The 25,837-nt window shown below is 37.2% G+C and overlaps 2 protein-coding genes across 7 annotated transcripts in view; one reads left to right on the top strand and one right to left on the bottom strand.

Annotated features, from left to right (window-relative positions):
- The window catches only part of ABCB7 (ATP binding cassette subfamily B member 7), a 112,061-nt gene extending 99,261 nt beyond the window's left edge, over nt 1–12,800 (bottom strand). For 5 of the 6 annotated variants that reach the window (XM_025372304.1, XM_025372308.1, XM_025372305.1 and 2 more), the window contains exon 1: nt 12,184–12,602. In XM_025372304.1, coding sequence (XP_025228089.1) covers nt 12,184–12,489 — 306 coding nt within the window. In that variant the 5' untranslated portion in view covers nt 12,490–12,602. Of the gene's footprint in view, nt 1–12,183; nt 12,603–12,735 lie in introns of those variants that run through there. The other variant, XM_025372307.1, reaches the window with a different exon arrangement.
- Nucleotides 12,444–25,837, top strand: part of UPRT (uracil phosphoribosyltransferase homolog) — a 139,397-nt gene continuing 126,003 nt past the window's right edge. The window contains exons 1-3 of the mRNA XM_025372313.1: nt 12,444–12,628; nt 17,739–17,862; nt 25,352–25,426. The gene's annotated coding sequence lies outside the window, so the exon portion shown is untranslated. The remainder of the gene's footprint in view (nt 12,629–17,738; nt 17,863–25,351; nt 25,427–25,837) is intronic.

Raw genomic sequence — 25,837 nt, 5'->3', positions numbered from 1 at the left:
ATCATTAAAAAGTCAGGAAACAACAGGTGCTGGAGAGGATGTGGAGAAATAGGAACACTTTTACACTGTTGGTGGGATTGTAAACTAGTTCAACCATTATGGAAAACAGTATGGCGATTCCTCAAGGATCTAGAACTAGAGGTACCATATGACCCAGCCATCCCATTACTGGGTATATACTCAAAGGATTATAAATCATGCTGCTCTAAAGACACATGCACACGTATGTTTATTGCGGCACTATTCACAATAGCAAAGACTTGGAATCAACCCAAATGTCCATCAGTGACAGACTGGATTAAGGAAATGTGGCACATATACACCATGGAATACTATGCAGCCATAAAAAAGGATGAGTTTGTGTCCTTTGTAGGGACATGGATGCAGCTGGAAACCATCGTTCTTAGCAAACTATCACAAGAACAGAAAACCAAACACCGCATGTTCTCACTCATAGGTGGGAACTGAACAATGAGATCACTTGGACTCGGGAAGTGGAACATCACACACTGGGGCCTATCACGGGGAGTGGGGAGGGGGAAGGGATTGCATTGGGAGTTATACCTGATGTAAATGACAAGTTGATGGGTGCTGACGAGTTGATGGGTGCAGCACACCAACATGGCACAAGTATACATATGTAACAAACCTGTACGTTATGCACATGTACCCTAGAACTTAAAGTATAATAAAAATAAAAAATAACATTTAGAAGAGGAAAAAGAAAAAAGAAAAAAAGAAAAAGAAAAAAAAAAGAAACAAACTTGATTTTGAAAAAAAAAAACACCTAAGTATAAATAGCTCTTTATTAGGCAGAATCATATATGCAGAGTATGTGTGTTACATAGCAAGAGGAGAAACCACTAAAATGAATAGGAAACACTGGGACTAAATTTCCAAAGAATCTCCCAATTCCGCAGTGAAGTAACAACCAAAAACTGGTTACATTTAAAAGTAGCAAGTACTTCCAGGAAAGTTTTATAAATGCATAAAAGACTTTTTTATTTTGGGACGGAGTGCTGGCCATTTCAGATCTTGTTGCCTTCTTTATGCCCCACAAGCAGGAGTGATCGCTCAGAGTATGGGAGGATCTCCAAGAACCAGGAAGAAACTGAATCCCTGAACAGACCAATAATGAGTTCTTTACTTGAGGTAGTAATAAATAGCCTAAGAACCACGAAAAGCCCATGACCAGACAGATTCACAGCTGAATTCAACCAAATGTACAAAGAGCTGGTACCATTCCTACTGAAACTATTCCAAAGAATTGAGGAGGAGGGACTCCTCCCTAACTCATTCTATGAGACCAGCATCATCCTCATACCAAAACTTGGCAGAGACACAACACCAAAAAAACCTTCAGGCCAATATCCTTGATGAACACTGATGCAAAAATCCTCAACAAAATACTGGCAAACCAAATCCATCAGCACATCAAAAAGCTTATCCACCACAATCAAGTAGGCTTTATCCCCAGGACGCAAGGTTGGTTCAACACACTCAAATCAATAAATGTGATTCATCACACAAACAGAAGTAAAGACAAAAACCACATGATTATCTCAATAGATACAGAAAAGGCTTTCAATAAAATTCAACGTCTATTCATGCTAAAAACTCTCAATAAACTAGATATTGAAGGAACATACCTCAAAATATGAAGAGCCATGTGTGACAAACCCACAGCCAACATCACAACATCATACTGAAAGGGCAAAAGCTGGAAGCATTCCCCTGACAACCAGCACAAGACAAGTATGCCCTCTCTCACCACTCCTATTCAACATAGTATTGGAAGTTCTGGCCAGGGCAATCAGGCAAGAGAAAGAAATAAAGGGCATCCAAATAGGAAGAGAGGAAGTCAAACTATCCATGTTGGCAGATGGCATGATCCTGTATCTAGAAAACTCCATAGTTTCAGCCCAAAAGCTTTTTAATCTGATAAACAACTTCAGCAAAGTCTCTGGACACAAAATCAATGTGTAAAAATCACTAGCAGTGAGTCAAGGCCGGCTCTAAAAAATAAAAATAAAAAGATTAAAAAAAAAAAATCACTAGCATTCCTATACACCAACAACGGTCAAGCCAAGCGCCAATCAGGAACAAACTTCCATTTACAATTGCAACAGAGAAAATAAAATACCTAGGAATGCAGCTAACTATAAGGAGGTGAAAGATCTCTACAAGAACTACAAACCACTGCTCAAAGAAATCAGAGATGACACAAACAAATGGAAAAACATTTCATGCTCATGGATAGGAAGAATCAATATAGTCAGAATGGTCATACTACCCAAAGCAATTTATAGATTCGAAGCTACTCCTATTAAACTACCATTGACATTGTTCACAGAACTAGAGACAACTATTTTAAAATTCAAATGGAAACAAAAAAGAATCCAAATAGACAAGGCAATCCTAAGCAAAAAGAACAAAGCTGGAGGTACCTGATTTCAAACTATACTACAAGGCTACAGTAACCAAAACAGCATGGTACTGGTACAAAAACAGACACACAGACCAATGGAACAGAATAGAGACCCCAGAAATAAGGCCTCACACCTACAACTATATCATCTTCGACAAACCTGACAAAAACAAGCAATGGGGAAAGGAGTCCCTATTCAATAAATGGTACTGGGATAACTGGCTAGCCACATGCCAAAGATTGAAACTGGACCCTTCCTTACACCATATACAAAAATTAACTCAAGATGGATTAAAGACTAAAATGTAAACTCAAGATGGATTAAAGACTTAAATGTAAAATCTAAAAGTATAAAAACCCTGGAAGACAACCTAAGTAATACCATTCAGGACAGAGACACGGGAAAAGATTTCATGACAAAAACAACAAAAGCAACTGCAACAAAAAAAAATTGACAAATGAGATCTAATTAAACTAAAGAGCTTCTGCACAGCAAAAGAAACTGTCAACAGAATAAACAGACAACCTATAGAATGGGAGAAAATTTTTGCAAATTATGCATCCAACAAAGCTCTAATATCCCGCATCTATAAGGAATTTAAACAAATTTACAAGAAAAAAAAAACATAAAAAGTGGACAAAGTATATGAAAAAAACACTTTTCCAAAGAAGACATACATGCAGCCAAAAAGCATATAAAAAAAAAAATGCTCAACATCACTAATTATTAGAGAAATGCAATTCAAAACCACAATGAAACACTACCTAACACCAGTCAGAATGGCTAGTATTAAAAAGTAAAAAAATAACAGATGCTGGTGAGGTTGTGGAGAAAAAAGAACACTTATATGCACTGTTGGTGGGAGTGTAAATTAGTTCAACTACTGTGGAAAGCAGTGTGGCAATTCCTCAAAGAAAGAAAAACAGAATTACCATTTGACCCAGCAATCCTATTACTGGGTATGTACCCCAAGGAATATAAATCATTCTATTATAAAGACACGTGCACACGTATGTTCTCTGCAGTACTATTCACAATAGCAAAGACATGGAATCAACCTAATTGCCCATCAATGACAGAATGGATAAAGAAAATGTGGTACAAATATGCCATGGAATACTATGCAGCCATAAAAAAGAACAAGATCACGCCCTTTGCAGTGACATGGCTGGAGCTGGAGGCCATTATCCTTAGCAAACTAACACAGGAACAGAAAACTAAATACTACATGTTGTCACTTATAAGTAGTAGCTAAATGATGAGAACACATAGACACATAGAAGGGAACAACACACACTGGAGCCTATCAGAGGGTGGAAGAAGGGAGAGGATCAGAAAAAATAACTAATGGGTACTAGGCTTAACACCTGGCTGATAAAATAATTTGTACAACAAATCTCCATGACATAAGTTTACCTACGTAACAAACCTGCACATGTACCCCTGAACTTAAAATAAAAGTTACAAGGCCAGGCATGGTAGCTCAGGCCTGTAATCCCAGCACTTTGGAAGGCCGAGGTGGTCAGATCACCTGAGGTCAGGAGTTTGAGACCAGACTGGCCAACATGGCGAAACCCTGTCTCTACTAAAAATACAAAAATTAGCCAGGTGTGGTGGTATGTGTCTGCAATCCCAGCTACTTGGGAGGCTGAAGCAGGAGAATCACTTGAACCTGGGAGGCAGAGGTGATAGTGAGCCAAGATTGTGCCACTGCATTCCAGTCTGGGTGACAGAGCACAACTCCATCGCAAAAAAATAAAAAATAAACAAATAAACAAATAAAATAAAAGTTACAGAGATGTTAAAATGCATTACTACTAGTAGACAAAACAAATTAGACTTCAAATAAATGAACATAACATAACCTATTCAAAAAGGTCAGTTCATCAATTGAAAAGCTTAAACATGAAATATTTTTCTCATTGTAAAAACAAGTACAGTGTATCAAACTATGTCTGTGTATCCATAATAGCAAATTAATTTTTCTTTGTCTTTTAGCATCCCAAACCCTCCCCCACTCCAGAGGTAACCACTTTTACCAGACTGGAGTATACCTATCCAATTTTCTATGCATTTGCATATACATACACACACATACAAACACATACACACATTGTTATCGTCTGAACTGTGTACTCCCTGCCCCCACAAATTTATATGTTGAAGTCCTAACCTCCAATACTTCAGAATGTGACTATATTTGGAAACAGGGCCCTTAAAGAGGTAATTAAAGTTCAATGAGGTCATTAGGGTGGGCCTTAATCCAATATGACTAGTATACTTCTAAGAAGAGGATATCAGGACACAGACACACACAGGGGAAAAGACCATGTGAAGACAGAGGTATAAGATGGCCATCTACATGCTAAGGAGAGAGACCTCAGAAGAAATCAACTCTACGGACACCTTCATCTTGGACTTCGTGGGTTCCAGAACTGTGAGAAAATACGTTTCTGTTGTATAAGCTACCCAATCTGTGGTGTTAAGGCAAACGGAGCAGGCAAGCACACATGTACATGCCCAGTTGTTAAGTCACTATAGTCAGAGTAGTTGAAGAAAGAGTTCATACTTAGGAAATATTCATGCAGTCAAAAATATGAATATATTACAGTGATATTACAGTATAAGCTACTCAAGATCAGTAAAAACAATTTGATAAGTAAACCAAAATTGAAGCTTCACCTTGTCTTTTTCTAATATGCTTTGAAAAGCATAAGTTTAAAAGCTGCTCTCCCAAAACATCAGCACCTAAGGAACTATACCCTTAGGATGCAGTTTCCCTACTCTAATATCCATTCCTCTCTCGATATTGTAAAGAAAACTTAATCAGAGGACTAATGAACATCCCAAAATACAGTGTGCAGTTAAAATTTCTACAAAGAGCAAACTTTTATATCTTATTCCTCAAATAATGTTATCCTGTAAGTCACTTTATCTTAGCAAATGATGCTCACAAATAAAGTAACTCAAAAATTTCAGGATAAAAAGTAGGTGTGCTTTGGTTATTGAACTAAAACTGACAACAATCAGTGATGCTACTCCACCACAGTACCATATGCCTAATGACAGAAATGCAATGGACAAACTTATGAGGTTGCCCTGAAGAAAGTTAGCTTTCAATTCCAAATGTATAGCAGTGGAGCAAATATTATTAATTATTATGTTAGACTTTTGTTTTGGTTTGATTATAGAGTTTAATCATTCATTTTACATATATTTTCTGACTGCCTATTACATGTAACATACCGTGCCTAGCTCTGTGGAAGATAAAAACAAAAAGATTACTGGAATATATTAGCCTTTTAGGCACATAAAATCTTATCTCCTCCACAAGATACAGAACTACTTGTAGGAAAAAGTGTTGCAGGAGTTCAGAGGAGGGAGAAATCAAAGTCTTACTAGCTTATAAGGAATGGTTTCAGGGAATGGACTGACCTTTGAACTAACATTTGAAAAATAGGCACAAGTTAGAGGGCATTTCAGACATAGGGTATGGCATAAAAAAAGGAAGAGACACAAAAAAGTACATGGTCCAAGGAACAGGGAGCAATATAGGGTGATTGGAGGGACAATCTGTTTACAATATGGCTAGCAATCTAGTTAGGTGGAAATTTTTAAGGCTAAGATGTAGAGCCCACTGAAGTTTATGCAGGGAAGTGATGGGATAAAAGTTATGCCTTAGGAAGAATGATCTAGATGTGCTGTATAGGATGGATTGAAAGGGCAAATCCCTGAAAGCAGGGAGAAAACCCATGCATAAATAAGGGTCTAAAACTAGGGCAGAAGTTAAGGGACTGAAAAGGACAGAAGAAGCCATAGCTACTACGAAGAAATGTTCACCTACCTAACCAGATTAATGTGAAGACCAAATGACGTTAAATAAAGACTTGAAAAGTATCTTTACTCACTAGTGGCAAATCCTACAAGGGAGTCAAGAGAGCACAGATGAAGACTTCAAGGAGATGGATTTTAGGAAAGGAAGGAGAAAACCAAAACAACAAAAATATCACCTTTTGCAGGTAACTATATATACCTATTAACATTACTAAAATCTTAAGTAATTAAAAGACCTAATTTTGGTCAAGACTGAGCACCAAGAAAAAAAATGCTTACAAGTAAAAAGAAACAGAATTTAAAATTATCCCAATAATGTAAAAATTATGTACATGAAAGAACAGAGATTCAAAGGAAAAAGGAAAAATTATTTAACATGGGATTGTAGATATCTGTCTTAACGTTTTTATTAGATACGGTTTTGTATAATTAAAATAGGGAAAATGTAAAGCATAAGAATCATATACAGAAAGGGCAATTTTATCCGTTTTCATAGACCTTATTTTACAATACGGGAAAGAACATACTTTTCTTTGAAAAAGCAAAATATTTAAGATAACACTGACAATAACAATACAGCAATAAATGATATTAATTTTATAACAATTGCATAATAACTAAATGATAAATTATGCATTTATCATTTAATCAAAATTTTGATATAAGTTTCCATTCTATTTCTACCCCACTGCCCAGTGACAAGTGCTCTTTATCTTGCCACTGGCTACTCAGGAACTCCATTAGAAACCCACCAGCCAGCAATATTGTATTAATCAGGGTTTCTCGACTGGAAGAGAGGATATGTTTCTGATTCCCCTGAAATTGCATGCAAAATGAAGCATGTACGTATGTGTATTTTTCTAGGGCGAAGGTCTATGGCTTTTATCAGATTCTCAAAGGGCCTCGTTTTCTAAAAGAAAGTTTAGAAACATTAAATTTTCTTCCTCTTCCTAATAATCTTAATAACTAGTTAAAACCAATGTGTCAATGACTTAGATAATGTTATTTATTCAACTATCTCTGAATAAGGAATCCCCTGAATTCCTCTTCTCAAGCCCCAGTGCTGCTTTCAACTAAGACCTTTATATTTCCATTCCTTATCACATACAGCCCATGTAAGGTATATCTTTATTTACAACTTTTATAGCATTGCTGCTACTCTTCACCACCCCTTAGAATCTATTTCTACCATTCTAGATGATTTCAGAACCTAGTTTACTTTTTCCTCCACACTACTCCATCTTCCCAACACTACCAAATACTAAACTCATAATTAAATTCAATTTTTCTATTCCTACTCTTAGATATACAAATATGAGGAGAGCAATACAAATTTGTCCCATTAAAAATTCACGTGAACTTAAACTTACCCTATGTTGTTCCTGAATACTACACTAGTAGTAAACTAGGATCACAAAGTAGAGGTACTATATACAAAGGGCTGGTCCTAAAGGATTACAGTAAAGAAACAAGAGAGCTGCAAGAAACCTTAGAGATCTGGTAGTCAAATATTACTAGTTTACAGAATCTGATGTTCAAAGGAACAAGTTATCTGTACAAGATAATTAACAGTACAAATAGAGCTCAGGCAGTCAAGTGTCCTGGTCCAGTGTTCACTCCACAATACCCAGTTATGCCCTTTGCACACCAGTTATTTCATTATTTTTAACATTTAGAAATAAAAATCCTTTAAGTCATCTGTATTTTCTTTACAGTAAGGCTTACTACTACCTCAAGACCCCTTAATAGTATTCAGTATCATTCCTTCCAAGCTTACTGGGTGAGAACAATGCAGGGGACAATTAAAAGCCTTACAGAAATCAAGATAGACTGTCACTCACTCATATGAAGAACTGGTTTGGTATGTCTTGCTCTTTTCAAAACCAAGCTGGCTGCTTCCTAATAGCTAATATTTTTCTAATGACAGTAAATTATTATTTAATAATTTTAAAAGTCTTTCTTGGTTTCCTAATAAATGGACTATGCTTTTAACATCTGTGTCCCCCTAAAATTCCTATATTGAAACTTAATCACCAATGTGATGGTATTAAAAGGTGGAGCCATTGGGAGGTGATTAGGACTTGGAGAGCAGAGCTCTCATAAATAGGATTAGTCCCCTTATAAGAGGGGCCAAAGAGCTGCCTTGTCTCTTCTACCACGTGAGGACACAGCTAAAAGGCACCACCTATGAACCTCAAGACCTCACCAGGCACTAAATCTGTCAGCACCTTGAACTGTGAGAAATAAATTGCTTTTGCTTATAAGTCATGTAGTTGATGGTATTTTGTTATACCTGCCCAAATAGACTAAGATAGACTATTAGTCTAAGAAATTATTTCTCATATGCACATTGAATCCCTCTTCCTGCAAATGAAGTCCACATTTTTGTATCATAACCTAATGTTCCAGGTAAGTTTGGGCATCACTGAACTACAAATAACCCCTTCGGGTACTTTTTTTTTTTTTTTTTTTTTTGAGAGGGAGTCTCACTCTGTGGTCCAGGCTGGAGTACAGTGGCACGATCTCGGCTCACTGCAACCTCCGCCTCCCAGGTTCAAGCAATTCTCCTGTTTTGGTCTCCTGAGTAGCTGGGACTACAAGCGCATGTGACCATGCCCAGCTGCCTTTTGTATTTTTAGTATGGACGGGGTTTCACCACATTGGTCAGGCTGGTCTCGAGCTCTTGACCTCAGGTGATCCACCTGCCTTGGCCTCCCAAAGTGCTGGGATTACAGGTGTGAGCCACTGAGCCAGGCCTCTTCAGGTACTTTAAATGTCACTGAATCACCTCTCACCCTTTTCAGTTCCATGATCTATAATCCGCTTAAAGACACCCTTATTTCTCCTGTAAGTTTTGTTTTGTTTTGTTTTTTGTTTTTTGTTTTTTTTTGAGACGGAGTCTTGCTCTGTCGCCCAGGCTGGAGTGCAGTGGCACAATCTCAGCTCACTGCAAGCTCCGCCTCCCAGGTTCACGCCATTCTCCTGCCTCAGCCTCCCAAGTAGCTGGGACTACAGGCGCCCACCATCACGCCTGGCTAATTTTTTTTTGTATTTTTACTAGAGACGAGGTTTCACGGTGTTAGCCAGGATGGATAAGTTCTGTTTTTTATTCTTTTAGTACATTTTGGGTCTGTTGAGTAATCACTGTAGTTTCTTCATAGGCATCTTATATTGTGAAATTTAAATATGAACTAGAACCTCTAAAAAGTAGAATAGGAGGATTATTTTCCCAGTGTTGTTATTAGATTCTCACTTCAGTTTCATATGAAAGCCAGGAGTAAAGTATTTTAACTTTTATATACTCGGTTAACTCTTAGCAGCCAATAGCGGAAGAGTGGGAAGGTGGAACTTGCTACTGGGAGAAATTAAAGCTCCCATTCTTTGTCCATGAGGTCAGACCAACAAATGAAAACAAAACAGTACCTATCCAAAAGAACTACCATATTCCACAGCCCAGCTCTAGGGCATATACTTGGTGAGAAATACATTTTACAATGAAATCCAGTAATCATATACATGTGGGATTGTGTGTGTGTGTGTGTATATATGTGTATGTATATGTATGTGTGTGTGTATATATATACACGTAAAAGTTCATGAAACAATATTTCACTTAAGATGTAAAAAGCACTGCTATTTTCTTTATATTCCACTGAATTTCATCTAAAATAGTGCTAATCTAACCCACTAACATTATCTTGTAACACTACACTAAGGTTCCTTTCAGCTCTAAAATATTATGCTATATACTAATGATTGTCCTAAAAGTATGAATTCAATAATTATTTTGTAATCTTAATCACAAGTCACAAATTTGCAGGTACCTCAGGTTACCTCAGCTTCTACTTTGAAAATTTTGTAATCATTCCTTTCTCACCCTGTTAAATCCATATTTTAAAACAAGGAAGGCAAGAGTTCCATGCCTTTAAGAAACAGAAAACAAAGGTAACATCTTTCCCTTGTTTTGCACACTGAGGAAATGGTAACTAAAGGAAATGGTAGGATGTAAAGGACAGAGTGGAAGAAGGAAGTTGTGGAGATAGTGTTCATGGAAAGAGAGAAAGCTAAATTTGTATTGCCATTGCCTCCTCTGAGATTCCTAGTAACTTCTCCTTTTCCCTCTTCCCCCTCATTCTTCCAGCTTAAGAAAGTCCTACAAATTTTATCTTAACTTCATCTGCCTTATTGGAGAACTACAGAACAAAAACCATTCCCAAGAGATCATGTGTTAGAAACTTTCAACCATAAAATACTTTAAAAACCTTAATAAAATCATCTGGATTTGCTTCTTTAGCCTAATCTCCTGCTATTTCCTATCTTGAATGACTCACTACAGTCTAAACTACATTCAGTTCTATAAAAGGTCCGGTTCTCTCTGACTTGTGGGCCTTTGCACATGCGATTCCTTCTTTAACTGGCTAGCTTCTAATTTTTCAGCTCTTGCCTTAGGTATCAGTTACTCAAGGCAATCTTCCCTACCTTAAGATTAGACTTAATACCCCTCACATATACTCTCCCATACCTTGTACCTTCCCCATTATTACACAGCTCCACTATATTTTAATTGCCGATTAATTTACATATTTCCCACTAGATTTTAAGCTCTTTAAAGACAGGACTTATATTTTATTTTGTTTGCTCCTGCAGAAGTGTTCAATACTTACTGAATTATAAATTTCATTCCATCAGCCTTCCACATGCTTAGTGTCATTCCCTATTCTCCCTGTTCAGAATATTCTCCCCAGTTCTATCACCAGCATGAAATACTCTCTATAATCTGGTCCTTAACTTCATCTGCCTTATTGGAGAACTACAGAACAAAAACCATTACTTTTATGGTTATCACTATTTCCTCTGGATGTCTATAGCCTTTATTGTACACACTATTCATTTGCTAATTAACCCACCACTGTGTTTTTCAGTTATTTTTGTAATGCATAGATCCAATCTCCTTAACTAAACTGTACAATCCTTGAAGGCATAACTGTATGTCTCTCTTAGTACCCTATTATCTAGCACAGGGCTATGTACAAGGTAGACGTTAAATATCTGTAGACGAAGAATCAAAATTTAAGAGGTTGTTTCTCATACAAAGCTGACAATTTTTAAAGTGATATTGATAAATAAGTGGTGGCAATTAAACCTCTTGTCAATACACAGAAAATAAAAAGATATACTTTAGTACAGTTAAGTACAAATAATTTTTTTAAAAACCGTTCCTGAGTGAGAGGTAATAATGGACTCAAATATTAAGAGGTACTACAACCATAGCTACATTCATAAGTTAAGGATAAGTAGCCTATGGCTTCCAAAATGACCTGTGCGCAGAGAACATCACTGTATTTTTCAGATCTAGGACAACCATATTTATATAAGACTTTAGGGCGGTCTATGTTTTGGAAAGATAGTTATGGTTTTGGCCTATCAAGAAGCACGCCTGTCAGCAAGGGAGTTAACTGGCGCCACTTGTTTATCGATAGCTTGCTGTCATTACAGTGCTCTCCGAATTGCTAATTCCAACTGAGTAAAATCTGAACCACAGATAAACTGTCCCAAATTCCATTACTAATGGGGGAAAATAACCCAGTCTTCCTCGTATTTAGAAAGGTAAGCAGGCTGGGAATGGTGTCTACCCCAACCCTTAATATGAGAGAAAAACTATGACTCCTATGAGAGACTCCAGCGCTCCAGGTGTCCTCTGCCCAGAACCTCCTGCCCCGTTTCCCTTTGCTCAACTAAAAGGTTTTCTTCTTCGCCCTTTCCTCAAATTACTGACGTTAATTTCCTTCACTTACTGCTGCTCCGAGTTAGCCATGACTTTCTTCTTGGTGCTCTCGCTGCCCTGAGGTCACGAGGGCAACCTTTTCCCTACAGGTCCCCTTGCCCTTCACCCTATTCTTCCATGTCAGTGGCATCTCACCTGGTAGGCTCGAGCGGTTCCCAAGGCGCCGAGTTGATGTGGCCTCCACTGCGGACCTGAGCCGCTAACAGAGACTAAAGGCCGGATCAGAATCGCGGACTGCCGGCGCTTTTCGAAAGCAGCCGCCGCGGCCGCCCAGCGCCAAGAATGCATCGCGAGCAGCGCCATCTTGAGCGAGGAAAGAGGAACCGAGAGAAGAGGATTATGGGACACTGGCGGACTGAATTCGGCTACCTTGTTTCTCCTCTCCTTGTTTTCCCAGGGCCCCAGACCGGAAATGGATTCTGTTTGAAGAGTCGGATGCATTCGCGCAGCCTCTTCTATTTTTTTGTTTTCCTTAGGGTCGAGCTTTGATTGTTTTCCTTACACAACCGGGAATATTGGAGTAACACTGTCTTTTTCTCTTTTTCTGGAGTTGCCAGATGGAATACAGGATGCCTACCTAGTTAAGTTTCAGTTTCACATAAACAAGGAATCATTTCTTCGTACGTGTGTCCCAAATATTGTATCTGCTAAATCTGTCAACCCCATGTCGTCATTCTACTCTCTTACCTCCTCCAACTCAATGTCACGTTCCCCTCTCTCCATTTTCCCTATGCATATTCTTATCTCCACTTTCTTCTGAATTAAGGAAAGATTAAATTACAGACGTTAATTTCCCCTGGGAGGAGGCTTGCGCTGTGAGATTTACTGCTTCTCCGTCCTGTAAGGACTTTTACTTTGCTGATTGATCTCTGTTGCGCAAACCTTGGGGCAGTTTTCCTTTGGTCTGTTTCTCGTGGGACACACACACACACACACACACACACACACACACACACAGACTACAGACATCTTGACTAATTTTGTCACTCTTTCTAGCTCTTCGCTTTGGTTTTTGCAGCGTCCCTAATTCTTGAAAAATCGCTTAGGTTGACTGAGGGGTGGTAAAGTGAAATGTATGGAGAGAAATCCATGTTTAAAGACAGGCTTATATTCTTTTGTCACCACTATTATCAAATAAAATGTCAAAATATGTTTACAGTTATCTAGGAAACTGCATTTCCAGTTGTAAATGTTACCTGAAACCCTGGAGACAATAATGCAGTTGCAATTTTATATTCATTGCTGCATTCTCCAACTCTTCACACAAAAGAGACAAATAATGGACTTTTTATGAAGAGGTACTTTGGACTAGTAAGTCTGATAAGGAAAAACAGAAATTTGTAACTCATGCAGTTAGCTTTTTTGTTCTGGAATTCATTCGAGGGGATGCTTGAGCTAGTTATTTAAAGAAAAATAGAACTCGAGTTGAAGAGGTTGACTGGAATTACATGTAAAGAAGACATGTTAAAAGCAAGAAGGCATAAGAAAACATTTTCAGGTTCAGGAGTCTATGGAGTTTGGGAAAGTAGTAGGAGATTAACCTGAGTGAACAGAGACCTGAAGGTAAAGGGCTTTCTATTTCATTCTAAGAAGTTAATACTTTATCCTATAGCCAGTGAAGAGTGAAGTGAAGAGTTTTAATCAGGAGAGTAACATAATCAGATTTATATGTCCACTAAGCTACTCAGGCTTAAGTGAGATGGTTGGAATGGATGGAGTTCATATTGAAGTCATGAAGTTAATGCAATAGTTCAGTCATAAAATAAAGGCCTCAACCTAGCAGTAGCAGTGGCAGTAGATCGATTGCAGGGCAATTAAGAGACGGAATTGGCAGGACTTAGTGACAAATTGGATGTTTCTAGCTGCTGCTTGTATTGTTGATGGTAGATCAGTAATGGCCTCTTATTAATGACTATATTGTCATCAACAAATATTTATTCAGCATCTATTCCGCGTTAGATAGCTACAGTATACATTAGAGAAACTCTAGACTCTACTAATGATTTCTCTTAGGGCTGAATATTGCCACTGAATCTTACCACCCAGTTATGAACTCTTTGAATGGAGCCAAATTATTTTTTTCCAAAAGTAGTGCTCATTGTAAGCCAACTGTTTTGATCAAAAAGTGTGAATAACATTGGAATACCCAAGTAGTTACTCTATGATGAGCTAAAGTGAGGCAAATATTTGTTTGCCAGGTAAGCCAAAGAAAATTTCCAGGGCACCCAGAAATAGAGCGTGAAGCATAATAAGAGTTGCACACTGCTGGGGAAGAGCAGCAACAAAAAGGCCAACTCAGCCTGTAATAACTTGACACATAACTGTCTGACATAAATTAAAGAGACAGAGGTATACACAGTAAAAGCTGCTATAAATATCTGCTACAACCACAGATCACATGATAGCACTTTATGTATGCAATAATTATACTTAAATGTGTATAGTATTTTGTAACTTACAATCTGCTTTGTCATACCTTGTTTCATTTAGTCCTCACATCAACCGTGGAAGATAGGTATTATTTACTAATATTACCATATTTATGAGGAAACTGAGGCTAAGAAAAGTTGTGACTAGGTCAGAGGCCACAGAGCTAATGGGATGGAGACCAAATCTAGGTTTTATGACTCCAAACATAGTGCTCTTTTCACTTAATAACACCTGAACTGTGGAAGAAACGCTTGAGCAATTTAAGAAGGCCACAGTGGTCTTCTGTTTCTAAAAAATGCCAGAACTTATTCTCACCTCAGGACCTTTCCACTTGCTTTCCCCTCTACCAGGAATATCTTTCCTGTAGATTTTTAAATGACTTTTTCTTATCATTCAGGTCTCAAAACAAATGTCACCTGCTTAGAGAAGCTTTCCAAGAGAACCTTATCTAAAGAGGCCACTCCCTGTCCCCACCACTCTGTATCACCATTGCCTTGTGTTATTTACCCTAAAATCTTGCTATTTCAATGTGATCCACGGACCACTAGCATTGGCGTTACTTGAGAGGTTGTTAGAACTGCAGAATCTTTTTTAGCTATTTTGAACTATACAATAAATTATTGTTAACTGTAGTCACCTGCCCTACTGTACTATAGAACACTAAATCTTACTCCTTCTAACTACATTTTTGTGCCCATTAACCAACCTCTTCATTGTCCCTCCCTTCTGCCCTTCTTACCTTCTGATAACCACTATTCTACCCTCTACCTTCATGAGATCTACTTTTTTAGCTCCCACATATGAGTGAGAACATGTGTATTTGTCTTTTTGTACCTGGCTTATTTCACTTAGCATGATGACCTTCAGTTCCATCAATGTTGCTGCAAATGACAGGATTTCATTGTTTTATGGCTGAACAATATTTTATTGTGTATATATACCACATTTGGAAGAAAGAACATTCCCAACATAAAGAAAAACTAAATATTTCTTTATTTGATTATTACCTTGTTGTATATGTTGTTTATGCTATCATATGCATGTATCAAAATATCACATGTACTTCAACAATATGTACAACCATTACATAGCAATAAAAAATGAAATGCAGAATCTCAGGCCCGATGCCAGACTTAAAGATTCAAAATCCGAATTTTAATTAGAATGCCTCAGGTTGTTCATATGCACATTCAAGTTTTAGAGGCACCTTTAGAGCACCTATCACTTTCTGAAACTAACTTCTTTATTTTCCATGTACTTTTAACATTTGGAAATATTGAATCATAACTGAAAATTACAAAGAAAAATGTAATCACCATGTACCTACAACCCAGCTTAGTCATAGCTTAACATTTTACGATATTTGCCTTAGATTTATTTATTTATTTATTTATTTTTGAGGCGGAATCTTGCTCTGTTGCTCAGGCTGGAGTGCAGTGGCACAATCTCGGCTCACTGCAACCTCCGCCTCCTGGGTTCAAGCGATTCTCCTGCCTCAGCCTCCCGAGTAGCTGGGACTACAGGTGCATGCCACCATGCCCAGCTAATTTTTTGTATTTTTAGTAGAGACGGGGTTTCACTGTGTTAGCCAGGATTGTCTCGATCTCCTCACCTCGTGATCCGCCCGCCTCAGCCTCCCAAAGTGCTGGGATTACAGGCTGAGCCGCTGTGCTTGGCCTGCCTTAGGTCTTAAAAATAATGACTTAGTTGAAGATCCCTCCCTGCATTGCCCTTCTCTAATCCTAGTCTCTTTATCCTTGTGGATTTATTTCTGTTTTGTTCTTTTATGTTATTTTGGTGGAGTCTGTAAGGAAGAGGCGATAAATAGGTTTCATTAATCCACCGTGATTATCGGGACGACCTACATATTTTATGAGGCTAGTATAAACTTAATACATGGACAAGGATCGTACAAGAATATTATAGGTCAATCTTGGTTATGAACATAAGTGAAAAACTCTTTAAAAATAGTAGGCTCAACATGCTTAATGACATTGTACTTCTTACTTCTGGTTATAATTTGTCTTGCCAGAATGCATCCTTTAGTGATTCTTTCACTGAAGTTCTGTACATAGTAACTGAGTCTTGAAGTTCCTGAAAATACATTTATTTCATCCTCATTTTGCATAATAGTTCAGCTGAGTATCAAGTTTTAGGTTGATAGATTACTGAATTAAATTTCTGTGGAAATAAATTTTCCTGTCATTACATTATTATTATTATTATTATTTTGGTAGTGAGAATCCTTGTGTGCTTTGTGATTTTTTGTTATAATCTCTTCTTTAAGAGATTTTTTTGTTGTTGTTATAATCTCTTTCCTAAGAATTCTGCACATACATTGGGTTGTGGAAATGTCACTACAGGACAGTTTTGTGTTTGCTTCTGGAGTATTCCTACAGAATTTACCAGTTTGAGATCAGTTTTTAGTCTTTCGGTTTTTTTGAGCTTTGATTTTCCATGCCATATATGTAGTATGTGTATGGATCCTGCACCCATGCACAGTGCAGATTTTTCGTGGAGGATCCACAACTGAGAACAGATGTATTGCTTTCAGGACCACGTTCCTAGGCCAAGGATCAGAGTTTTTCTAGTACTCCTTTTTGCAGGAAGCTCAAATCCAGCTCACTATCTACAAACTGGATCTGTGGCCTCCTACCCATTTCAGTAGGGCATGAAAACCCAAGCCACATGGGAGTGGAAAAGGATTTGACTACATAGGAGCATGGAAGAATGATTTAACTGTTCTTTATCTTGATTGTGGTGGTTGTTACACTACTGTATGCATTTTTAAAACTTGCAAAACTATATACTAAAATAGTGATTTTACTTTATTACCTTAATTTATAAAAGAAAAAAAAGTACCCCAGACTTTGTCTTACATCTGATTTATCTATGGACCACTGGGCTTCAACTCTTTACTCTGTTCTGGCTGTGATTTTCTTCTTTGTTTCTAATCTCTAGACGTTTCCTTTGTTTGCTTTCAAGCTCAACTACGCATTTTTTTAAAAACTGTGGGGATTTTTGTTGCTACTTAACCAGCTTGTCTGTGTTTGGAGCCTGTAGGGTAGTGTCTCTTACATTTTGTCAGTTAGCCCTCTTGTCTCTATTGTATACCTCTTAACTTGGTATTTACACTTTAAAAAATACAGCCCAAAATTCCCCTTCCCCCAAAATAAGGTGCATTGCATAAAGATGTTTATATCAGTGTTATTAATAATAGCAACTTTTTCTGTTGTTTTATTTGTTTATTTATTTTTTAGAGACAGAGTCTCGCTCTTGTCACTCAGGCTGGAGTGCAGTGTTGCAATCACATCTTACTGCAGCCTCAAGCTCCTGGACTCAAGGGATCCTCCCACTTCAGCCTCCCAAGTAGCTGGGACTAAGGTGCATACAACCATGCCCGACATATATTTTAAAAAAATTTTTTTTTGAGACAGAGTCTTGCTCTGTTGCCCAGGCTGGAGTGCAGTGGCACCATCTCGGCTCACTGCAACCTCCACCTCCTGGGTTCAACCAATTCTCCTGCCTCAGCCTCCCGAGCAGCTGGGACTACAGGTGTGTGCCACCACACCCAGCTAATTTTTTTTTTTTTTTTTTTTTTGTATTTTTAGTAGAGACGGGGTTTCACCATATTGGCCAGGCTGGTCTTGAACTCCTGACCTTGTGACCCACCTGCCTTGGCCTCCCAAAGTGCTGGTATTACAAGCATGAGCCATTGTGCCTGGCCTAAAAATGTTTTAAAGATGGGATTTCTCTGTGTTACCCAGGCTGGTCTCAAACTCCAAGCCTCAAGTGATCCTCTTGCCTCAGCCTCCCCAGTGGCTGGGATTTACAGGCATGAGCCACCATGACCAGTGCAACTTTTGAAAATAATTCCAAGTATTCCAAAAGCAATTCAATGAAATACCTCAACAGCTATTATTTGAAAAGTATATGTATGGACTTGCGTTGATATGGTATATGGGAAAGTATATATGAAATAATGTTGAATAAAGCAGAAACAAATATATATATCCATTTATGTGTATGTATATATAAACACATGCACACACATGTTTATTACTATTGAGATTTTAGGAGAACATTGCACAAAATAAGTAGTTGTTTTAAAGTTATGTTTATCACTTTTTTTCCCCTTTTTTGAAGGGAATATTTATTGGGCATTTATTCTGTTTTAAGCACTGCGCTGCACTGCACTGGGTGCTTTAAGTTGTCTCATCGAATTTAATCCACTCAATGCACATAAAGATTGGTTTCTGTTATAATCTCCACCTTACAAATGATGAAAAGGAAGCTCTGGGCTTGCCCAAGTAGTTTGGAAGTGGTAGAGATGATATTCAAATCCAGAAGGTCTGATTCCAGAACCCATGCTCCTTATCACCATGCCAGGGAGGGTTTTAATAATAGTCGTTTGTATAAAAATTAAATTTAAAAATTAATGCAAAGTTTTAGTTATTTTTTAACTTAATAAAAATATAGAGATTTTAGTCAACTTTAATGCTTAACCTCCACGGGGAAAAATCTTTTACAAATTTGTAAAGGAGCTGGTTTCTTTGCATATCATGCAAAATAATATCTTAATCCTCATATGTAATAATCACAGCTATTAATTATCGAGTGCTTCATCTGTAACAGGGAGTAGCTACTGCTTTACATACATGATCATATAATCCTCTCAAATATTGTATGAGGTAGCTAATATTATAATCACCATGTTTTTCTGCTGATATAACCTGATACGTACAGACATTAAAGAACTTTCTCAAGATTGCTTACCTAGTAAACAGCGGAGTCAAAACTCAAACCTAAACCTTACTTTAAAGTCTATGCTGCCAACCTAAACTATGCTGCCTTTTCTTGTATGTGTCAAAGTCACTTGTAGAATTTAGGGGGCATGCCAAATCTGTTTTCACTATAATATCGTGGGCAATCCTATGTATTATAAAGCAGTGACCCAGCTTTATCTCGACAAAGAATAATTTTGTGGGAATTTTGTAGGACTGCGGGACCCCATGTAGATGGCACAATAAGAATCATCTCCTTTTGAACACTATGTATACCATTGCTCCAAGAGTCATCAAGTTTATCCCTTAGAAATATTTCTAGGTATACCCTAATTTATTTATTTATTTCTTTTTTTTTTTTTTTTTGTATTTTTAGTAGACACGGGGAAGGGGGGGGTCTTACCACGTTGGTCAGGCTGGTCTCGAACTCCTGACCTCAGGTGATCCACCCACCTCAGCCTCCCAGAGTGCTGGGATTACAGGCGTGAGCCACCATGCCCGGCAGGTATATCCTAATTTCAAGTCTCTTGAAGAGCTAACTTGCTTGCTGTTTTAAAGCTCCACGGTTTTACTCTGGTGTGAAGGATCCAGTGAACTGTGAAAACATGTCTTTGTATCTGTGTGACTGGCATGTAGACCCATGATAAAGCTATAGATTAAAAACTCAGTATGATGTTTTTAGGCTCTCAGAGCTCACTTCAAAGTTTTCATCTTAAACTCTCCAAGTTGCAATTTCAAGATATTCTAAAAGACATTGAAGTGGGGTGACAGAATGAGAATGAGAAAAATTAGAGAGTTATCTGGAAAATTATTTTAATGAGATGGGTTACAAAGGGGTCGATAGGGTTGAGTGTGACATCAATTTTTAATAGGCTGAGCCTGATGAGGGTTCATATCTGTCTATTAATGTAATATCAGTAAGATCCCTCTGGCTATAAAACCCATGATTCTGTGATTTCTTACTAACCTGAATCATTATTTATGTTTGAGGGAGCCTCTCTGGCAGAATCAGATTTTTTTTAAAGATCTGTTGTTACCCAGGTAACTGCAATAATTATGGTACTATTAATAATTACAGAGAAGGAAGGAAACTCAGGTACGTGGAGGCAGTACTGAATGGTATGATTGCAAAAGCATCAGTATGATGTTGTACTGATTTCATGTTGCTGCATAACAAATTACCATAAACTTTGTGACTAAAAACAACATACGTTTATTATCTCACTATTTCTGTGGGTCAGTAGCGTAGATACAGATGAGTTGCATTCTCTGCTCCAGGTCTCACCAAGATAAAAATCAAGATATCAGCCAGGGCTGCAATCTCCTCTGAGATTTGGGGTCCCTCTCTCAAACTCACTGATTGCCCCAAAATTCACTTCCTTACAATTGTAGGACTGAAATCCTTGTTTTCTTGCTGGCTGTTGGCTGAGGACTACTCTGTTTCTAGAGAGATCCTCAGATCCTTGCCATGTGACCCCTTTTATAGGTAATTAACGTGATTGGTTGCTTCTCCACGGCCAGAAAGAGAATCTCTTTGGTTTTGAATCTTTCTTTCAAGAAAGGACGGGACCCTCTTTTAAAGGGCTTGCCTGATTAGAAAAGACCCACCCAAGATAATCTCTTTTTTGATTAACTTAAAGTCAACTGATTCAGTGCCTTAATTACATCAGCAAATTCCCTCATCTTTGCCATGTAACATAATCAAATCAGTGGAGTGATATCCCATCCATATTCACAAGTTCTGCCCACACTCAAGTGGAGGGGATTATGTAGGGTATATATACTAGAGGGTGGAAATGATAGTGGCCATCTTAGAATTCTGCCTATGACAAAAAACTGGGGTTGAAGATCAAGTTGTAAATGAAAATATGTCTACACAAAAACCTGAACATGAATGTTTACAGCAGCATTGTTTAGAATAGCCAAAAAGTAGAAACAATTTAAATGTTCATCAATTGGTAACTGAATGAACAAAATGTGGTATATCCATACAATAAAATTGCTGTGGCTTAAGTATACACCCTAAAAAGCATGTTTTAGAAACTTAATCCCCAGTTCAGCCTAATTCCTATTAGCTGAGGCCTGATGAGTGATATTTAGGTCATGAGGGCTACACTCTCATGAATGAATTAATGTTGATTACTAAAGGGCTTGAGGGCTGGGTGCAGTGGTTCACTCCTGTAATCACAGCCCTTTGGGAGGTTTAGGCCAGTGGATCACTTGAGGTCAGGAGTTCAAGACCAGCCTGGCAAACATGGTGAAACCCCATCTCTACTAAAAATACAACAATTAGCTGGGCGTGGTGGCACATGCTTGTAATCCCAGCTCCTCAGGAGGCTGAGGCAGGAGAATCGCTTGAACTCAGGAGGCAGAAGTTGCAGTGAGCCAAGATCGTGCCACTTCATTCCAGCCTGGGTGACAGAGCAAGTCTCTGTCTCTAAATAAATAAATAAATAAAGAGCTTGAGGGTGTGAGTTTGATCTCTCACATGCACATGCATGCTTTCTTGCCCTTTCACCTTCTGCCTTCCACCATAGGGTGATGCAGAAAGAAGGCCCTTGTCAGATGCAGAGCCCTCAACCTTGGACTTCCCAGCCTCCAGAACTGTAAAAAATAAATCTCTGTTCTTTATAAATTACCCCTTATCAGAAACTCTGTAATAACATCACAGACTAAGACATAAATATTTTTGAGCCATACAAAGGAAGGAAGTGTCGATACATGCTACAACATGGATGGACCTTGAAAACATTATGCTCAGTGAAAAAAATTAAAAATACCATATATTGCATGATTCCATTTATATGAAATGGCCACAATAAGCAAATCTCTAAAGATAGAATGTTAGTGATTGCCTAGTGCTGGGGAATTGGAATACCTGCTAATGTGTATGAGGTTTCTTTTTGAAGTGATAAAAATATGTTCTAAAGTTGATTGTGGTGATGGTTGCAAAACTCTATGAATATACTAAAAACTATTGAATCATACACTTTATAGGTGAATTATATGGCATTTGAATTATATCTAATAAAACGGTTTTAAAAAAAATCATGTTGTGTTACTTGCCAGCTTCTTTGATGTTTGGCAATTCAAACTCAGTTTCCTCATCCTTAAGTGGATTTAAGTAAATATAATACTCTCCCTAAGTGAATATAATACCTCCTTCACAAGGTTGCTGTGAGGTTCAAATGAAGTAATTATGATAAATTGTTTTGTAAACTTCAAAATGCTATACAAATTTTTAAATTGTTATTATGTAGTATATAACTTTGCAACCAAGGCAAGATCAACCTAATCCTTTTTTTTTTTTTTGGTTGTCTTGTCTCCCAATATATTAATCTCAGTAGCTGGGTATCATTTCTATATTTCCAAGACGAAAGCCTTCTCCCCCTAGTATGTCCATTTCCTTTCATTCTCAACGGAAGTGGAGAACAGTTGCTCAATGCCATCTATTCTTTCATCTACTTGAAGTCTTTTCTTTAAAATTCCTCAATTCTTCTCCCCAACATCAATAAACTAATCCAGTTTCAAAGCTAAACAAGCCCAGTTTGTTTAACCTTTACTTATAAACCCTCATAAATTGAGTATCTTTTCCCCTCATCTGATCCTTTTATATGTAAAAGATAAACAAGGGCTTCAGGATTAAAAGTAAGATCTGCCTTTGGGGTCTATGTATAACAAGCAATGTTTAAAGCAAAGGTCAAGGAAAGGGTAAGAGATTGGGGACTGGAAGAGACATTTTATTTAATTGAAACTAAGAAGAATCCACAGGGATTACAATTCTCCAATGTTTGAAGCAGCAGATGAAATAACACAAGAAAAGATTGATAGGCATGTCAATGACATGTTTAAATGCTTGCAGTATAATACCAAAGAGAAAGGCTAAATTCACAAAAAGTATTAGTTATGTCAAGCACATTCATATGGAGAAAAATTGAAAAGTGAAACAGATGATTGGTCAATTTTTTAAAGTTTAATGATTTTTTAAATATTGTTTTCTGTTTTTTTAAGATAATAAATTTTTTCTTTTTTAAAAAATAGAGATGAGGTCTCACTATGTTGCCCAGGGTGGTCTTTAACTCCTGAGCTCAAATAATCCTCCTGCCTCGGCCTCCCAAATTGCTAGGATTATAGGCATGAGCCACTGCACCTGACTAAATAACAAATTTAACATAAAAATGATGAAGAATTCACATATCATGGAAAGTTTCTGAAATATAACTTATTCTCTAGCTCATTCAGATTATTAGCAATATCAGGGGAAATTCATTAACTTAGCACATAATCAATAAAAGATATTTTAAGTTTAGGATTTAAATATGATGCAGGACTGTCAATACTAGAATATCCTATGACAAAATGTGATGATTGATCATTCTAGTTTAGTCTTACAATAATTTTGTCCATAAGGGGCTTGTTATCATTTTATTCCTCTTTTGTACTCATGGTGTATGATAACTAAAATCAACATGATTTTTAAACCATGTCTTTCAACCCTCTTTCCATATTTTAAACACTTCCCCTGTCTCCTCCCTGTTTACCAATTACCAACCTATTCTGAAAAGAAATTGCATTTGAGAAGAATGATACTGTAATAACAGATAAAAATAGAAATGTCAGTTTCCACTCAGTAGGGATAGTGTTGAGCATGTTGTCTCTAACACTTTCTGGAGAAGAGAAAGTCCGACAAAGTATGACAGCCTCCTGCATGGAGCTAACTCCATAATGAAGGTGGGTTCATGAGACTATACAATAGCTTGATGCCCCCAATCCTTAAGACCATTCAAATTCATGGGCTCAGATCCTCTGCTCACCAAATAGCCTTCTTTCCAATTTTTTTTAACATTTTTATTGTGAATAATGTAAATAAAAATATATAAAAGGTAAATGAACAATTCTATGAATTCTTTAAAATCTGAGCACATCCAAGCAGCTACCACCCAGGTGAAGAAATAGAGCATTAACAAATTCCCAGGAGCCCCCAGTAATAAATCTTCCCTTCTACACAAAAGAAAACTAAAGACATCCTTACTTTGGTTAGACTTGCCTTCTTTTAAATTTTATTTAATGGAATCATATAGTTATTTTCTACATCTGATGTTTTTATTCAACCTTCTGTTTGTGATCCATGTTGTGACATATAGCTGTATAATTTATTTTTATTACCGTGTAGTATTCCATTGCATGAATATGCTATGTGTATTTATCCACTTGCCTGTTGGACATTTGGGTTGTTTCCAGTTTGGGGTCATCATGAATAATGCTGCTATAAATATTCTTATATACGTCCCTTGGGTGTACATGTGCATGCATTTCTTTTGTGAATGGACTTGGGAGTAGTCTATTCACTATAATATAGTCTATACTCTGAGTCATGCATCTTCAACAATACTTGATATTGTACATCCTTTTCAGTTTTGGCATTCTGCTAATGTGCAGTGGTATTTCTATACTTTCAATTTGTATTTTCTTTTTGTAATTTGCACTTTCCCTATGAAATTTAGCACTGTAAAAAATTTGTATCAGTAATTGGGGTATCCTCTTTTGTGAAATGCTTGTTCAAGCCTCCTGCTCATTTTCATGTTCTTTTTTATTTGCAAGCACATTTATATATTCTCAGATAAGCTTCCTGTTGGTTGTATGTAACACAAAAATCTTTCCCCACACCGGATCTCCTAAAGCTGTATGTAAAGCATGAATTGTATGACTTCAGAACTGTTCTTTAAATTATTCATGGGCCTGGATCATATGTGTCTCTTTGTCATCTTTAAGTAGCTATCATATTAGACCCATAATGGGGGTTCAAGCAATATTTGAATTAAATCATTGAAGGACATAGTGAATTGATTTTTGTGTAGTTTTTAAATGCTACGTTTTACTCTGCATATGCATTTAATCTTATAATTTCAAAAATAGTTTCCAAACATTACTATGCAATGTTTAGCATTTTTTCATATGCTTGTTGGCCACGTGCATATTTTCTTTTGAAAAGTGTCTGTTCATCTCCTTTTCACACATTTTAGTAGGGTTTTTTGGTTTTTGCTTTTTTTTTTTTTAATGTTCACTTTACTTTTAATTTGTGATTACAGGCAACATTCACATATCCTGGACTGATGACACATCAGCATTTGTTTCCCTTAGCCAGCCCAAACAAGTATAAATTGGTAAGTGTTTTGGATTTCTGTTTTGTGTATTAAATACAGTGAGATGTTGCCCTCCCACTGTCCCCCTCAATTAAAAGCTGTGGGCTCGGTCAGCTTACAGGCATTACTGTCTGTTTTTTAGCTTGTCTCTGTAATAAATGAAATAATTAGCAAATATCATGGATAGATGAGAAAATAAGACAAATCTTTGATTCTTTAGGTATGCTACATAGTATATTTTTTCATTTACCTCCGTTCTGTTCCTTTCCTATCATACTTTTTCTAAAATGAATTGCAGATTTACTTTGAGAATGAGAAGTACCTGTAGTAAATTGATGCCTACATTGACCTGTCCATCTCTGTACTTTCCCCACTTATTTGTACATATTTGAGATTTATTCACCCCATTAAACTTGTATCAAATACTTGTTT

This window comes from Theropithecus gelada, chromosome X (assembly GCF_003255815.1).
Source record: "Theropithecus gelada isolate Dixy chromosome X, Tgel_1.0, whole genome shotgun sequence".
NCBI classification, from domain to species: domain Eukaryota; kingdom Metazoa; phylum Chordata; class Mammalia; order Primates; family Cercopithecidae; genus Theropithecus; species Theropithecus gelada.
This window is presented reverse-complemented; position numbering and strand designations above follow the sequence as displayed.